The 12452-nt window shown below is 38.4% G+C and overlaps 1 protein-coding gene across 1 annotated transcript; it reads left to right on the top strand.

Moving 5' to 3' along the window:
* The first annotated feature begins 2688 nt into the window (after positions 1-2688).
* LOC139470453 (sodium- and chloride-dependent creatine transporter 1-like) lies at positions 2689-11450 on the top strand. Its single transcript, XM_071252859.1, has 7 exons — positions 2689-2884; positions 6527-6803; positions 8083-8215; positions 8722-8856; positions 10016-10119; positions 10329-10453; positions 11440-11450. The coding sequence occupies exons 1-7, from the start codon at positions 2689-2691 to the stop codon at positions 11448-11450; spliced, it is 981 nt and encodes a 326-aa protein (XP_071108960.1).
* The last annotated feature ends 1002 nt before the right edge of the window (positions 11451-12452 follow it).

Raw genomic sequence — 12452 nt, 5'->3', positions numbered from 1 at the left:
CTGGGTGACATTGATAATTGTTTGTCATCCCGTCCAACGATGTGAGACGTAGTTAAAAACATCAGCAACTTGTCAATACCGCATTATTCGCGGGCTGCCGTCATATAGCTGGAAAGTGTGGCGTTAAACACTTCCTGTTTCATTTCCCATTTAGAACACAATCATGTCACGTGGGGTCTGCCCTGGATGTGATAAGTCAAAGGCCGACGACAAATATTAGAAATAAATTTGTTTAAACAGTATGTGCTTCATTTATTATTTACATCACAATTAGGTAACTTGGGGTCTGTCCAATACTTGATTGGTCACGGGCCGACGTCAAATAAATGGAACAATGTAGTGTTCAACAGTGCCTGATTCATTTATTATTTAAAGCACAAAAAGGACTGAGTCAGGATCAGACTTGATAAGTTACGGATGAAAGATTGTAGACTAGGGTGTTCACATTCACATTCCAAGTGTGATGCTGTTCCTGGGAAATTTACCTCTGAAACCTCAACACCCAACATCAGACAGGTGTGTGAAGGAGTAACAGAGATACAAAACAAACAAACACACAACCAATTAACCAAACAAAACATTACAACAACAAAATAGGTGGGGATAGTTTTTCGCAACCTGTAAAGTTTTGAAATAAAATTCAATCGGTCCCCAAACCCGATTCACACCACGTTCAAATGACTATTCATTTAATGTTAATCGCAATATTAATACAAAGGGGCAATAACAGAAACATTACTTGTACACAGTTGTGAGTGGTATTGCTTGATAATCAGAACATACAGTGGCCAAACCTATTTACATTCAGGAGCTGTTGAGAGCAGTATTCTACATGCAAACTAATGAAATTTATACATGTCGGACGCAGGGAGAATAATTTCATAGCGTGCAGTTTTCCAGTGCAGAAAACGATTCACTTTTGACATTGTTATTAAATGTCCATGAGAACATCAGTTTGTATATCTACGTGTTGTGAACACAAAACACAACAACCAAACACATGTTAAGGCCCATTTTGTGTTCTAGCCAGGTATATACTTTAGTGAAAGCCACGAGCAGGGCTTGAGTCTGGCGACAGACTTTGACTGAAAAATGGAGATTAATTGTAAGGAAGAACCTACAAAATCCGGATATAACACGAGACGTACAGCTGCCACTAAGCAGATAGTTAATGTGATATTCATTTTACTTTCGCAGTTAATAAATATCATATTGCAATACACTTGGTAATAACATGTTCTATGTGTAGACGGTACGGTGGGGTAGTCGTGTGGTTAAGTCGTTGGCTGGTTAAACGAAGGTACCGACTTGGGTACAATGTTTGGTGTCCCCCATCGTGGTAAGGCACACCCCAACTCGCACCTAAAATGTCATTGTCAAAACTGGTGACATGTTCTGAACGTGGAGAGCAAACTGAATAGAAGCCTTTAGTTTTTGAAAGCATTTCACGGCAGAGTTAGTTGAGCAACACCGACATCAACACACAGTTGAATTGATTCTCGTGTTGCCCTGTGATTATGTTCTCTTTCAGATTAAAAATAAATTTTTATGCCGATTACAGCTGCGTCGAAAGAATCCCTTAACCAAGTACAGTCCGTTAGGCTCGAAATGAGAACATTGAATTGCAAAGTAACTCAAAATCGGGAATGGTCAATACGGTACACGGCTATGAATACCCTGTACTCAGCAATACTTGCTTGTGATAGTTGCTACCATCAAGGCCATCAAATAATGCCAAGTTCAAGGGACAGAATCAAAAGTGTGGTGTGTAGTTTTCAAAAGCTTTGGGGATTTTTTCAAGGGTTACCGAAATAAACATAAAATGAATTGTCCCCCGCCTAAACGAGAGAGTGTTGAATATTTCTTCATTAAACGCCATACATGTATATTACCTACAACAAATTGCTAATTTACGTTTTGCTTTTAAAAAAAAAATAGCTCCCAAATGTATGTTATCGAGATAATAAACGTTATGGAGTTATGGCCTGATGAGACTCAAACGTGGTGCGAGTTTAAAGCTCTCGCCAACTAAAACTGAGTTCAATCTTACTCCACTTATTTGATGAAATACTATATTGAGCCTGAGAGTAAGAACTTTACTGTGCTAGGTTAGCCGAGGTGTTAGCTGATCTGGGCCAGGCACTGCGCGAGGAGTTAACACGACTTTCTCAAATCGTAATTTGGAGATTGGATTGTGTCACGCCCTATACAGACATATTTGATGAAGTTATCTCAAACGTTCCTGTATTTTGACTATGCACCTGGTCGTCTTTTTTGGTTGTTTACACCATCACAGTACACCACCAACATGTTCTGTTGTTTGTCATGTTGCATGTAGTCTTTTGTCTTACTCATTAAGTACCATCATTCGATATCTGTTTTTTTTTTTCTGTAATCATCTGTTTTCGAATACCCACAACTCTTTATTGAGAGTACATTTACGTATTCTGTATTTCAACCTGGCCGTGCAATACATTACTCAAACGCTTCCACCAAACCAGCAAGTCTACCGTGCATTTGTATGTACATGCCTAAAACAGACCAGTGTAATAAACATATCAGGTGACACGTGTATATTTAATTTAATTGCGTCTATGCAACTGGTTCATAATAGCAACATATTATTAGAGTAGACAATACATTTGTATTAAGTTGCCTTACAGGTTTACGCAACACTCAGTGCAAAGCATGGCGAGCACGGGGGACACTGATGCAGGACTGCCCTTGACGGAGTTACATTGCCAAGGAGGAAACAGAAGTGAACCTGCACGACAGAGAGCATCATGTAGCCGACATCTGGACTACATGCTAACAATGGTTGGATACTGTGTTGCATTGGGAAACCTGCTGAGGTTCCCCTATATCTGCAACGGGAACGGCGGAGGTAGGAAACCCGTGTTATCTGCACAATATATGATGTCATCTGATAAACGTAGTATCACAATCCAAAAAACATGAGACCACTAACCATAAACTATTTCTGAAAGCATCATTCTTGTAAGTGAGGCCTGTTTTCAAGCTTTGCCGTTATGGTGTTAATAAGTATCCTATTCGTTTGTTTTTTAACGGCGCAACCAGTACTATTCGAGCCATGTGTCAATATTGGACTCTGGAACAGACATTCAAATTATTGACATTATAAGCATCGGTCTATGCAATTGGGATACGATGACATGCAGCAACCAAGTCAGCGAGCCTAAAATGTCATCCTATCCCGGTTGCCTGGGTCGATGCTCATGATATCAATTATTGGATTGTATGGCCCAGGCTCGATTATTTACAGACCGCCGTCATACAGCTGGAATATTGAGTGCGGCGTTAAACAACAAACAAACAAACAAACCGATATTTGTGTGTATTTGTAAAATAAACATCTCTGCAAATTGGGACTTTGTGATTAAGGAACAGTTTTCCCGATATTTGGGTGTTAGATAATGGGGCTGAGTTTGGCACGGCGCACGTGGCTGCTAGTGGAGCAATGAATTCTACTGGTTGAGTTCTACAACTCACATTTGCCATTCTACGCTCATGCGATTTCGCGGGATGTTTGTAGCACGTAATTGAACTAGGACAACGCGACAGCTCCATACTGTCAAAAGTATCAGAAAAGGACATGTTGAAGAAACGGCCACACGTTGTTAATACTTTCCATTTCGTGGTCAAAAATAACGTAAACAAAAATCTGTAAACTGCAACTGATTAACTTGCCAGCTGCTAGTTATAGAAGCAGGGAGGCTAATGGTAATGGTATGGTGTATAGTCAGATGGCAGTGTAACAGAATACTACATATGCCGCATATGCCGCATGATTATGTTTTAACGTATAATTTCAAGGAAGAAGTAGTTACAAAGCATAACGTCAAATTCAGCTAGTGAATATTTTCCATCAATTTCAGATACTGGACGTACCCCCTTTGCATACATGACCTCGCGGAATGTGTGCTTATGTGCTTACTTTTTCCGTGACGTACATCTGAGATTTTTCGCGTAACACATACTTTCTACATCTGTCAACCGAACCGCTTTTTTAAAAATAAGTAACGCAATAACACCGGCGATTACTTAAGTTAAAATCATTACAAGACATACATACTTAGCAAAGGTCAAAGAATAAGAAATACACATACGTTGAAAATAGATACTTGGAATTTCATACAGTCGAGTGAATGATAAGTCATCATTTTTCCGTTATAATGAATACATACGTGCATAAATATTACACTTCAATAGAAAGATATCAACACTTGCAGGCTATCCCCAGGTTAAGGTCTCTGGCTGCGTTATAATCCCAACACAGCCTTATTGCGTCCGAGAAAAGTGCCTATCAGTTAGGATCTCACAGAAGCAGTAAAAGTGTTTTCCAGTAATTTGTATGACACCTCCCATCCTCCTGGAGGTGAGGTGAGGTGAAATGGGGTTATAACGTCGCGTCCAAGAGTATTGCACTTATATAGCGACGTGCATGCACGTGTATGTGTGTGTATGGCTGCTTGTACTAGTCCGAACTGATGCCGATTTATAGTGTTAGCACACTGAGATACCATGCCGCAGTTTAACATTAATACCCCACTCAGACACAGTATACTGACTCCGAGCCGACCAGGCCTTGTTTTAGCCCCTTAATGCCGAACGCCAGACAGGGTAACAACAAGTACCATCTTTTAACGTCTTTTGGTATGACGCGGCTGGGGATCGAACCCCGGACCTTCCGCTCTCCGGGCGGACGCTCTAACTTTAGACCACGGAGGCGGTCTCCACCCTCCTGGAACTCTTCTCAGTATGGAACTAGCCTTAGAATGTATCAGGTTACTATAAACAAACAAGGTTTCCACCCCAGCTTGACCGACACACAACTGTTTTATAAATTGTATACAAGTAACAAGCAGCTGAGACTGGAAAAAGAACAAATGTTTATCCAATTGATGAAACCAAAATTGAACTCTAGAATGTATTAATAGATTTGTCATTTCAATCGTAATTGTTGCACTGTTACTTTACAAATACTGTATATTTAATTCAAATGTCTCCCTACAATTGTTAAATTACTTGGTGTCGTCGCTGGAGTGTGTAAATACATTATGACGTCACAGTTGTAATTTATGACGTAATCATAAGTATGACGTCATTATATGTCAATGTCAGTTACACTGAAGAGCTGTCATGAGACAGCGAAAGTACTATGTATATGAAACTGATATAAAGAAGATGATGGACTAACGTGGACTTTATTATTTTATTATATATTACATGTACACCGAGTGAACATTTACCTCATTTTTGTATATATATATATATATATATATATATATATATATATATATATATATATATATATGATTACCGACTCGAGTAATGTCATGAATAATTTGCAAGCACGAGCTATAGGTATATCTTGGTTACGAATGGTAGACTGAAGCTTGTGGTAGGCCTTAGTGCCTTTTCAGGAGAGGATTAGCACTATTTGTAAGCTTACAATTTGCTTCAAATGTAATACCTAAGAAATTATATCTATCCGTAACTAGTATGTTTGTGTCACCCACGGTCCAACTATTCTTTTGTTCTATTTTACTTGATTTGCCAAACACAAAAAAACATGTGTTTCGTCACCATTAACCTTTAGGCTTTTTGTTGCACACATTACACTTACACCATCAAGAAACACCTCCGTACAACGTCATCGCCAAACAACAAATGACAAATGTTTAACCCATTAAGTGTCATATTATTGCTACCAGATTTGATATAATGTGGAAGTTAATGGAGGATTATATTTTAAAAAATGTGGGAGACAAAAAACTGCTTCCTTGTCTTACCCTAATGTTGGAGTTAAAGGATTGTGAAATACCCTTGTCAATCTTCACTTTATAAGAGATATGATTATATAGTGGTGATATTAATTTTGATACTTTCCTGAGATAATATCTTTGCTAGGAGTCTTTCAACTGAATCAAAAGCCTTTTGAAATTCTGTTAAGCTACTATATATTCTTTCCTTTTAACATTTTGAAGAATATATGAATGTTTAAAGAGCGAATACATTATCTGATGTTCGGAAGCCCTACTAAATCAGTGGTCTTGTAATAGAGCTTTTTCCTTGGGCTCCATTATGTATGGGGGCGTCCACATACATGCACAACGCTAATCTGATTAACTTAGATAAACATTATTGCTGATAAGTGCTTAAGAAACTATATGTATTTTTAAAACACAGTCACAATTTACACGACCCCGTCATATAGTTGAAAACATAGCTTTCATTTCATGCTGTCCCTCTTTTGGATGCGATCGTTCGAGCACTGCGTTTATCCGTGTTGCGCAGCCAAATCTATTAGGAACAACTCACTAGACCCTTCCCTCTCAAAAAGACCGTCGTCCAATATACGACGTCATCAAGTTGCGAATCTCTTGAAATGGCGTCATGATAGATAAATGTTTTATCGTGAAATAAACCACGTTTCGTTCTCCATTGCTTTTTGCGATTTATCACATAGATATCTTACACATGTGAATATTGTTCTTATAATCAGGGATTGGTGTCGGCTCTGTATTGGTTACATGTGCTAACATGCCCTATTACAACCTCTATCTGGCCTGGCCCGTCTACTACATGGTGAAGTCCTGCTCCAGCGTCCTGCCCTGGACAACTTGTGGCAACAGCTGGAACACCGACCTTTGTGCGGAAGACTGGAATACTAGTTCTAGCAGTAGCATGGCAGCCCTGGGAGGGAATACATCAGATACAATCACTGCCGAGCTGTGGGAAAATGTGACTCTGGCTCACACACCTGCCGAGGAGTTTTGGCAGTACGATACATCATTGTCTTTGTCAAACATAGCATGGGCAAAACATGTTGTGTTTCCCCTTACAAATATTCATTATGTTCTAGTGTCCAAACACCATATGATGTGTCAGCTAGGTTAATATGTATGATGCCATGTTAATAGAAACCTAAAGGCATTAGTACAATGTCTTAATCTGACACATACGCCATGGAACATCCAGATGGAGAATAGTCACTCTAAACGGTGACTACCTGGTACATGTATGTGCATTTACCATGTGCAAGTTATGCGTCAGGACAGTAGTATATGTGTAATCTTGTTACCTTGATGCGTTATATTCATCTCTTACAACTCTATATACTTAAGTTGATATATGCCTGTTTTCAATGACAATAACTGTGACTTCATCGTTTTACCATAATAAGAGTCACACGTTTCGCTCATATCACAGCGAGTGAGTTGGGTTCAACGCCGCTTTTAAGACTATTACAGTTATATCGCGGCGTGTCAGCAGGTGTCAGAAGTTTACCACTTCGGTGAAACCCACGAGCCGGAATACGAACCCACAATCATAGATTTCTGGCGTGCCCAAGGGACGCAACTCTTCACAACGAATGAGGTCACCCTCGTATGCACAGGAATTATCTATGGGCAAATATGCCATTTGATTAAAAAGATGAAGTTTTGTCCTATTTTGCGACAGTTGTCCAGGTTGTCTTATACCAAGCTCGACTGCACAATACCACCTACGTATGTTATACCACATAATCTTATTTTAAATTTTCTAAATTTGTGTAAACAGTTAAACTGCTATGCATTCATATGCACTGACATCTCTCCATCTCATGTGAATTTGTTTGTCTATTATCACTTCACTTTTTATCACCAAAATGGAAACACTAGTTCTTTCAGCAGCAATCGCTTCTTTCATAGGCGAGAATATTGAACGGCTCGGGAAGCGTGCCATATAAGACAGTGTTAACAATGTGTGTGATCTTATGATGGCACTAAGATTTATAAAATGTCCTGAGAACATGATCGAAATCGAGGGATAAATGAGATTTTGTGGATAAACCAAAAAAACCTGCCACAAAATCCCTGTTGCAAGATGCTTTTTAAAACAATATATAGGCTCACTATCTTAATTAAAAATATCTGGTTTTGACGTTTATTTGCCCTTGGACTATGGCGCTGATCACACAAACATCGTGAAGTTGCCGCAACTGTTCTTGCTACTTGTGTTGTATTACTTAACATGTGTATTAAACCAAGGCTCATTCACTCACATTTTGACTTTCAGGTACAATGTTCTGAGTATCTCTACTGGCTTGGATGACGTGGGGTCTATACAGTGGCACATAGTTGGATGCCTGTTTGCTTCATATGTAATAATCTTTCTATGTCTAATTCGTGGAATCAAGTCTGCTGGTAAGGTAATTCTCGTTGAAGTAATTCACGTGAATGGTAATATACTCCTGAGAAAATAATGAAAAAAGGACTCCTCAAACTGTTCGATGAAAATTGCTGGAACTGAATCAGCTCAGATAAAATATGTGATCTATAAGCACAGTTTTATGACTATAAGAAACCACTAGCATTTGTCAACAAGGCGATATCATCACAAAATGTACATCTAGAAACGTTTCAATCAGAGAGTAGATACCATCTTCAACTTTTTATTGAGAACGTATACGACATAGAGGATTTAGTTCCTATGTCTGTCCCAGGTAGAAAAACTGTCAAGGGATGTCATGTGGCAAGACGAGTGATTAACTCATTTCAATTCAAAACTCATCATCTATCTGTACTATGGTTCAACAGTCAAAGCGGAGTTCCTAACATTGTGCAATTGAAATAACTATAATTGGAAATGGTTTTGTTTCTATGTTATTGTGTAGAAGTATTTGTACTCTGTAACCCGGTATTTCCCTGACGACAGGCTGTGTATGTCACCGCTCTACTGCCGTACATTCTCCTCGTCTCCATCTTCATCACAACACTCCTGCAACCAGGTGCTCTAGATGGCCTACACTACTACGTCATACCGGACTTCAACAAACTGCTTGATACGCAGGTGTGTTATATAGCACTTCATGAAGGGCAAGGTATTTTAACGACTTCAGAAGACTTCTTGACATAGGTGTCGATGATCTCGCCACTTCAGAATCGACAATTTGAAGGACCACACTAGAGCTAGAGCCTTCAAAATTATTTAACTGATAAAAACTATTTGAAAGTATTATTTATGCGGTCAGAAGTTTTAATGTGACTTGCAACTGGCATTTCTTTTCAACTCTTCTAAATCTCACAACAACAAATGCTGAGATAAGGACATGTTTAAAATATTAGCCTTTCAGGAAGTGTATTCCAAAATATTTACACGAACCAGCCTTTAAGCTAAACTTATCTTGTGGAAAGATGTAGACAAGAAACGGGAGACACTAATTTTGTGTAACCGGCGTTCTCCTGTCTATATTTCCTCGAGAAATTGGCAACATCAGCCCTTTTGTACCTTACTTAAATAAGTTAAAGCTGATCATGACAAGCACAGTGAGTGAGTGGATGTCATGGAAACAAGTGCCTTGATTCCATTCATTGTAAAATATAGAACAGTTACTGGTTATTATCTTCTTCCCATTCCAACATCAGTAGTCACAGTATTGTTGTCGAAGTGAATATCTTTGAAGAGTCTTTCTTGTGACCTGGACATACTTTGTAAGTTAAGAATACAATGTGATAAACTCAAAATGTTTCATGTTTATAACCTCCCACATTAGTAATCAGTGTAATGGGTCATTAATAAAGAAGATTTAAGGTCAGATGATACTGAGTGACCATATCCTGGGCCATAGCATGATCATGTCCTGATTCCTCTAAACCAACAATAAAACAAAATAAATAACGAAATTGTTATCCATAAATTATCTTTTTTTGGTCAACCGTCAACTTCCAAGTAATGCCTATCAAACAATTCAACAATACAACATATAACACGGGTATTTTGGTGATATGATGAACATGATATATGAATACATGATATATAAATGTAAGCTTAAGTTCATTTTAAGCCAGGATACCCTTTAAATATCCAAGGGTTCAAGAGTCACATGTAAATTGCTCCAGCACAATGCGGAAAACTATTGTAAATGTAACCTTTTTTTATCAGGAACTTTAAAGATCACTTTTGATTCAGGAAATGGGGAATAACTGTCAGCACAGATTCATTGATACAGGTGTGGCTCGAAGCATGTTTGCAAGTATTCTATTCACTGGGGCCCGGCTTTGGAATGATTGGCACAGCTGCGAGCTACAAAAACTTCCATGAACCATGTCTCAGGTGAGTAGCAAACATATTGGTGCAATTGCATTTCAAAGTAAAGCTATGATACGACAAAGGCAAATGTCACGTAACACAATTGCTTGTGACACGACGAACAGAGAAGCCTAGAACATCTAAATGTAAATTTACAAATTACCTGAATCAATGCATAAAAATACACAATTATGAATTTGGATTTGTGAAGATATCTGTGTTTATATTAACAGAGATTGTCTCATATTGACAATAATCTCTGAAGGAACCAGTATATTCTCTGGCCTGGTGACGTTTGCTACACTCGGAGTCATGTCCAAGAAAACGGGTGTTCCGTTTGAAACCGTTGTTTCAAATGGTATGTTATTTGTGTTTATAAGATCTCATGCCCGAAATAGTGAAGAACTTAACACGGAATTACGTTTGGTATTAGTTTTGTTCAAAGTAGGGCTCAGCTTGTTTGTTATGTCTTTCTGCTTTTTATGTTTAAACGTTGATTGATTAGTTGATTTCACCTTTTAACTTTGACCATGGTTTTGAATTTAAATAAAATAAAATATTATTATTCTTCTCTGGAACGGCTAGATGGATTAAATGTGGACAGCAAAGGCTTGGGCTGCTAGAATATTGATCGAAATAAATGGAAAGTTGACTGTTGGTAACTTGGATGTTATTACTCTTGTCATATAAATTTGTGGAAAACCTTCAGTCAATCTGAATCAATATGCATAGATCTAAATGTGAAAGAGACGAGGCGGTCTCACTTGTTCCTTTATTATCTTATTCAGGTGGATAAATTAATGAAAAAGAATTGTATATTTGACCAGTATTGAAGGTGTTATCAGATCATCGATATACCTCATGCTCCTGTTAAAATACTTGCCATCTTACCATGATTGACTTTGCCAATCCCAGCACAAATTCAGAAATTCATGTTATAAAGAAACAGAAGGGAAGCCCAGTTGGTGTCGCATGCCACTGTGCTGATCAATTTCTATTTGCCTTTGGTACGGTGCTTATGTGATGGATATGTATGATATGTTCGTTGTTTCTAAACTAATTACTTTTATGCGCAAAATACTCCAGCGTATATAATCAACATATACTCAGCGTCATTATTGAAGGGTGACTAAATTATGCAGGGTGTCAAACATGAACATACGCCAACAAGCGTCAATAGGTCTGACTATGTTAACAAGATGATGATTAACAGTTGAAGATGCCTATGCCACATTAATTGGATACTTTTATGATAAATGGTCCACGACCATCAGAAACAATTAAATCTGATCGGCACTATTGGATGTTGAACATGTGACGTTTTTTGAATACTTTATATCTTAGTATCTGTGTGACCCCGATAATGACGCTGAGTATACATTGAATGGTGCAAGTTGATATATAATGAAACTAAGCAGACAAATAGTGCTTCCATTTGGTTTTATTTACTTTTTACACAACTCTCATGGTATCTGACTGACTCCTGATCTTCAGGATTGTACCTGAAACACAATAAATAAATGAATAAATAAATAACAAAAAAACCCAATTTGGAACAATTGTTTAAAATGAAATACACAAAACAACTTCATGTGAGAGGACCAAATATTGGAGGAAACATGATCATTGCTTGGAAGGCGTTTAAAGGAAGGCATGTTGTCGTTTAATTGATTGGTCTCAGAAGGGACACAATAAGTAGCTTTTCATGCGAATCCGATTATTATATATGTGCTTCATTCTTTTGGTGTTCAAGTTTGTTAAATAGAATGCACATTCATCTCTCGTTTGACACATTATAGACTTTTCCATTGATAGACCTGAAAGTAACTACCCTAACGTTAGAAAGCGATTAGTAATACATTGGTGAGTTTCATTAGTTTCATAGGCCCGTCAGAACACTGGGTAATGACGTAGTCTCCTCACACTGTATCGACATTTGGTTATTGGGTCTCAATGTTTCTCAATTCTCCCACATTAAGTTTACCCATGCGCTTTGGTTTCAGCAAAGTATAACGTTTCTACAACCTGCAAATGTGTGGGTTTTCCTACCACATTAAGTTAGCATGTCCAAGCGGTGGTAAACCTGAAACCCTCACTCACTAATGTGGTAGGTCATTTGTACTCTCACTCACCGGGCCCACGATCGCCGTGACAGAGAACACTCTACATCTCGCTGAGCCGTTGCTGAAGGTATAGTTGCCCCCTATTTTGAACAAGGCGCTGTTTTTGTAACTGGTCGACGTCTTGAACGACAACCCCTTCGAGTTGTCGCAGTAGTCATAAGGAAGGCCACCTCGTGAGTAACCATAGTAGACGCCGATAATGTCACCACTTGCTACCTGTATCCTCTCTCCAGT

This window comes from Haliotis cracherodii, unplaced genomic scaffold (genome assembly GCF_022045235.1).
Source record: "Haliotis cracherodii isolate W230 unplaced genomic scaffold, xgHalCrac1.p SCAF_20, whole genome shotgun sequence".
NCBI classification, from domain to species: domain Eukaryota; kingdom Metazoa; phylum Mollusca; class Gastropoda; order Lepetellida; family Haliotidae; genus Haliotis; species Haliotis cracherodii.
Note: the sequence above shows the minus strand (reverse complement) of the source record. Positions and strands in the feature narration are given on the sequence as shown.

What these genes read in the sequence shown, in the direction of transcription:
- LOC139470453 (XM_071252859.1), top strand. Translation starts at nt 2,689, where the DNA reads ATGGCGAGCACGGGGGACACTGATGCAGGACTGCCCTTGACGGAGTTA. An exon ending in CTGCAACGGGAACGGCGGAG is followed by an intron (nt 2,885 to 6,526) that starts GTAGGAAACCCG and finishes TCTTATAATCAG; the next exon opens with GGATTGGTGTCGGCTCTGTA. An exon ending in CCTGCCGAGGAGTTTTGGCA is followed by an intron (nt 6,804 to 8,082) that starts GTACGATACATC and finishes TTTGACTTTCAG; the next exon opens with GTACAATGTTCTGAGTATCT.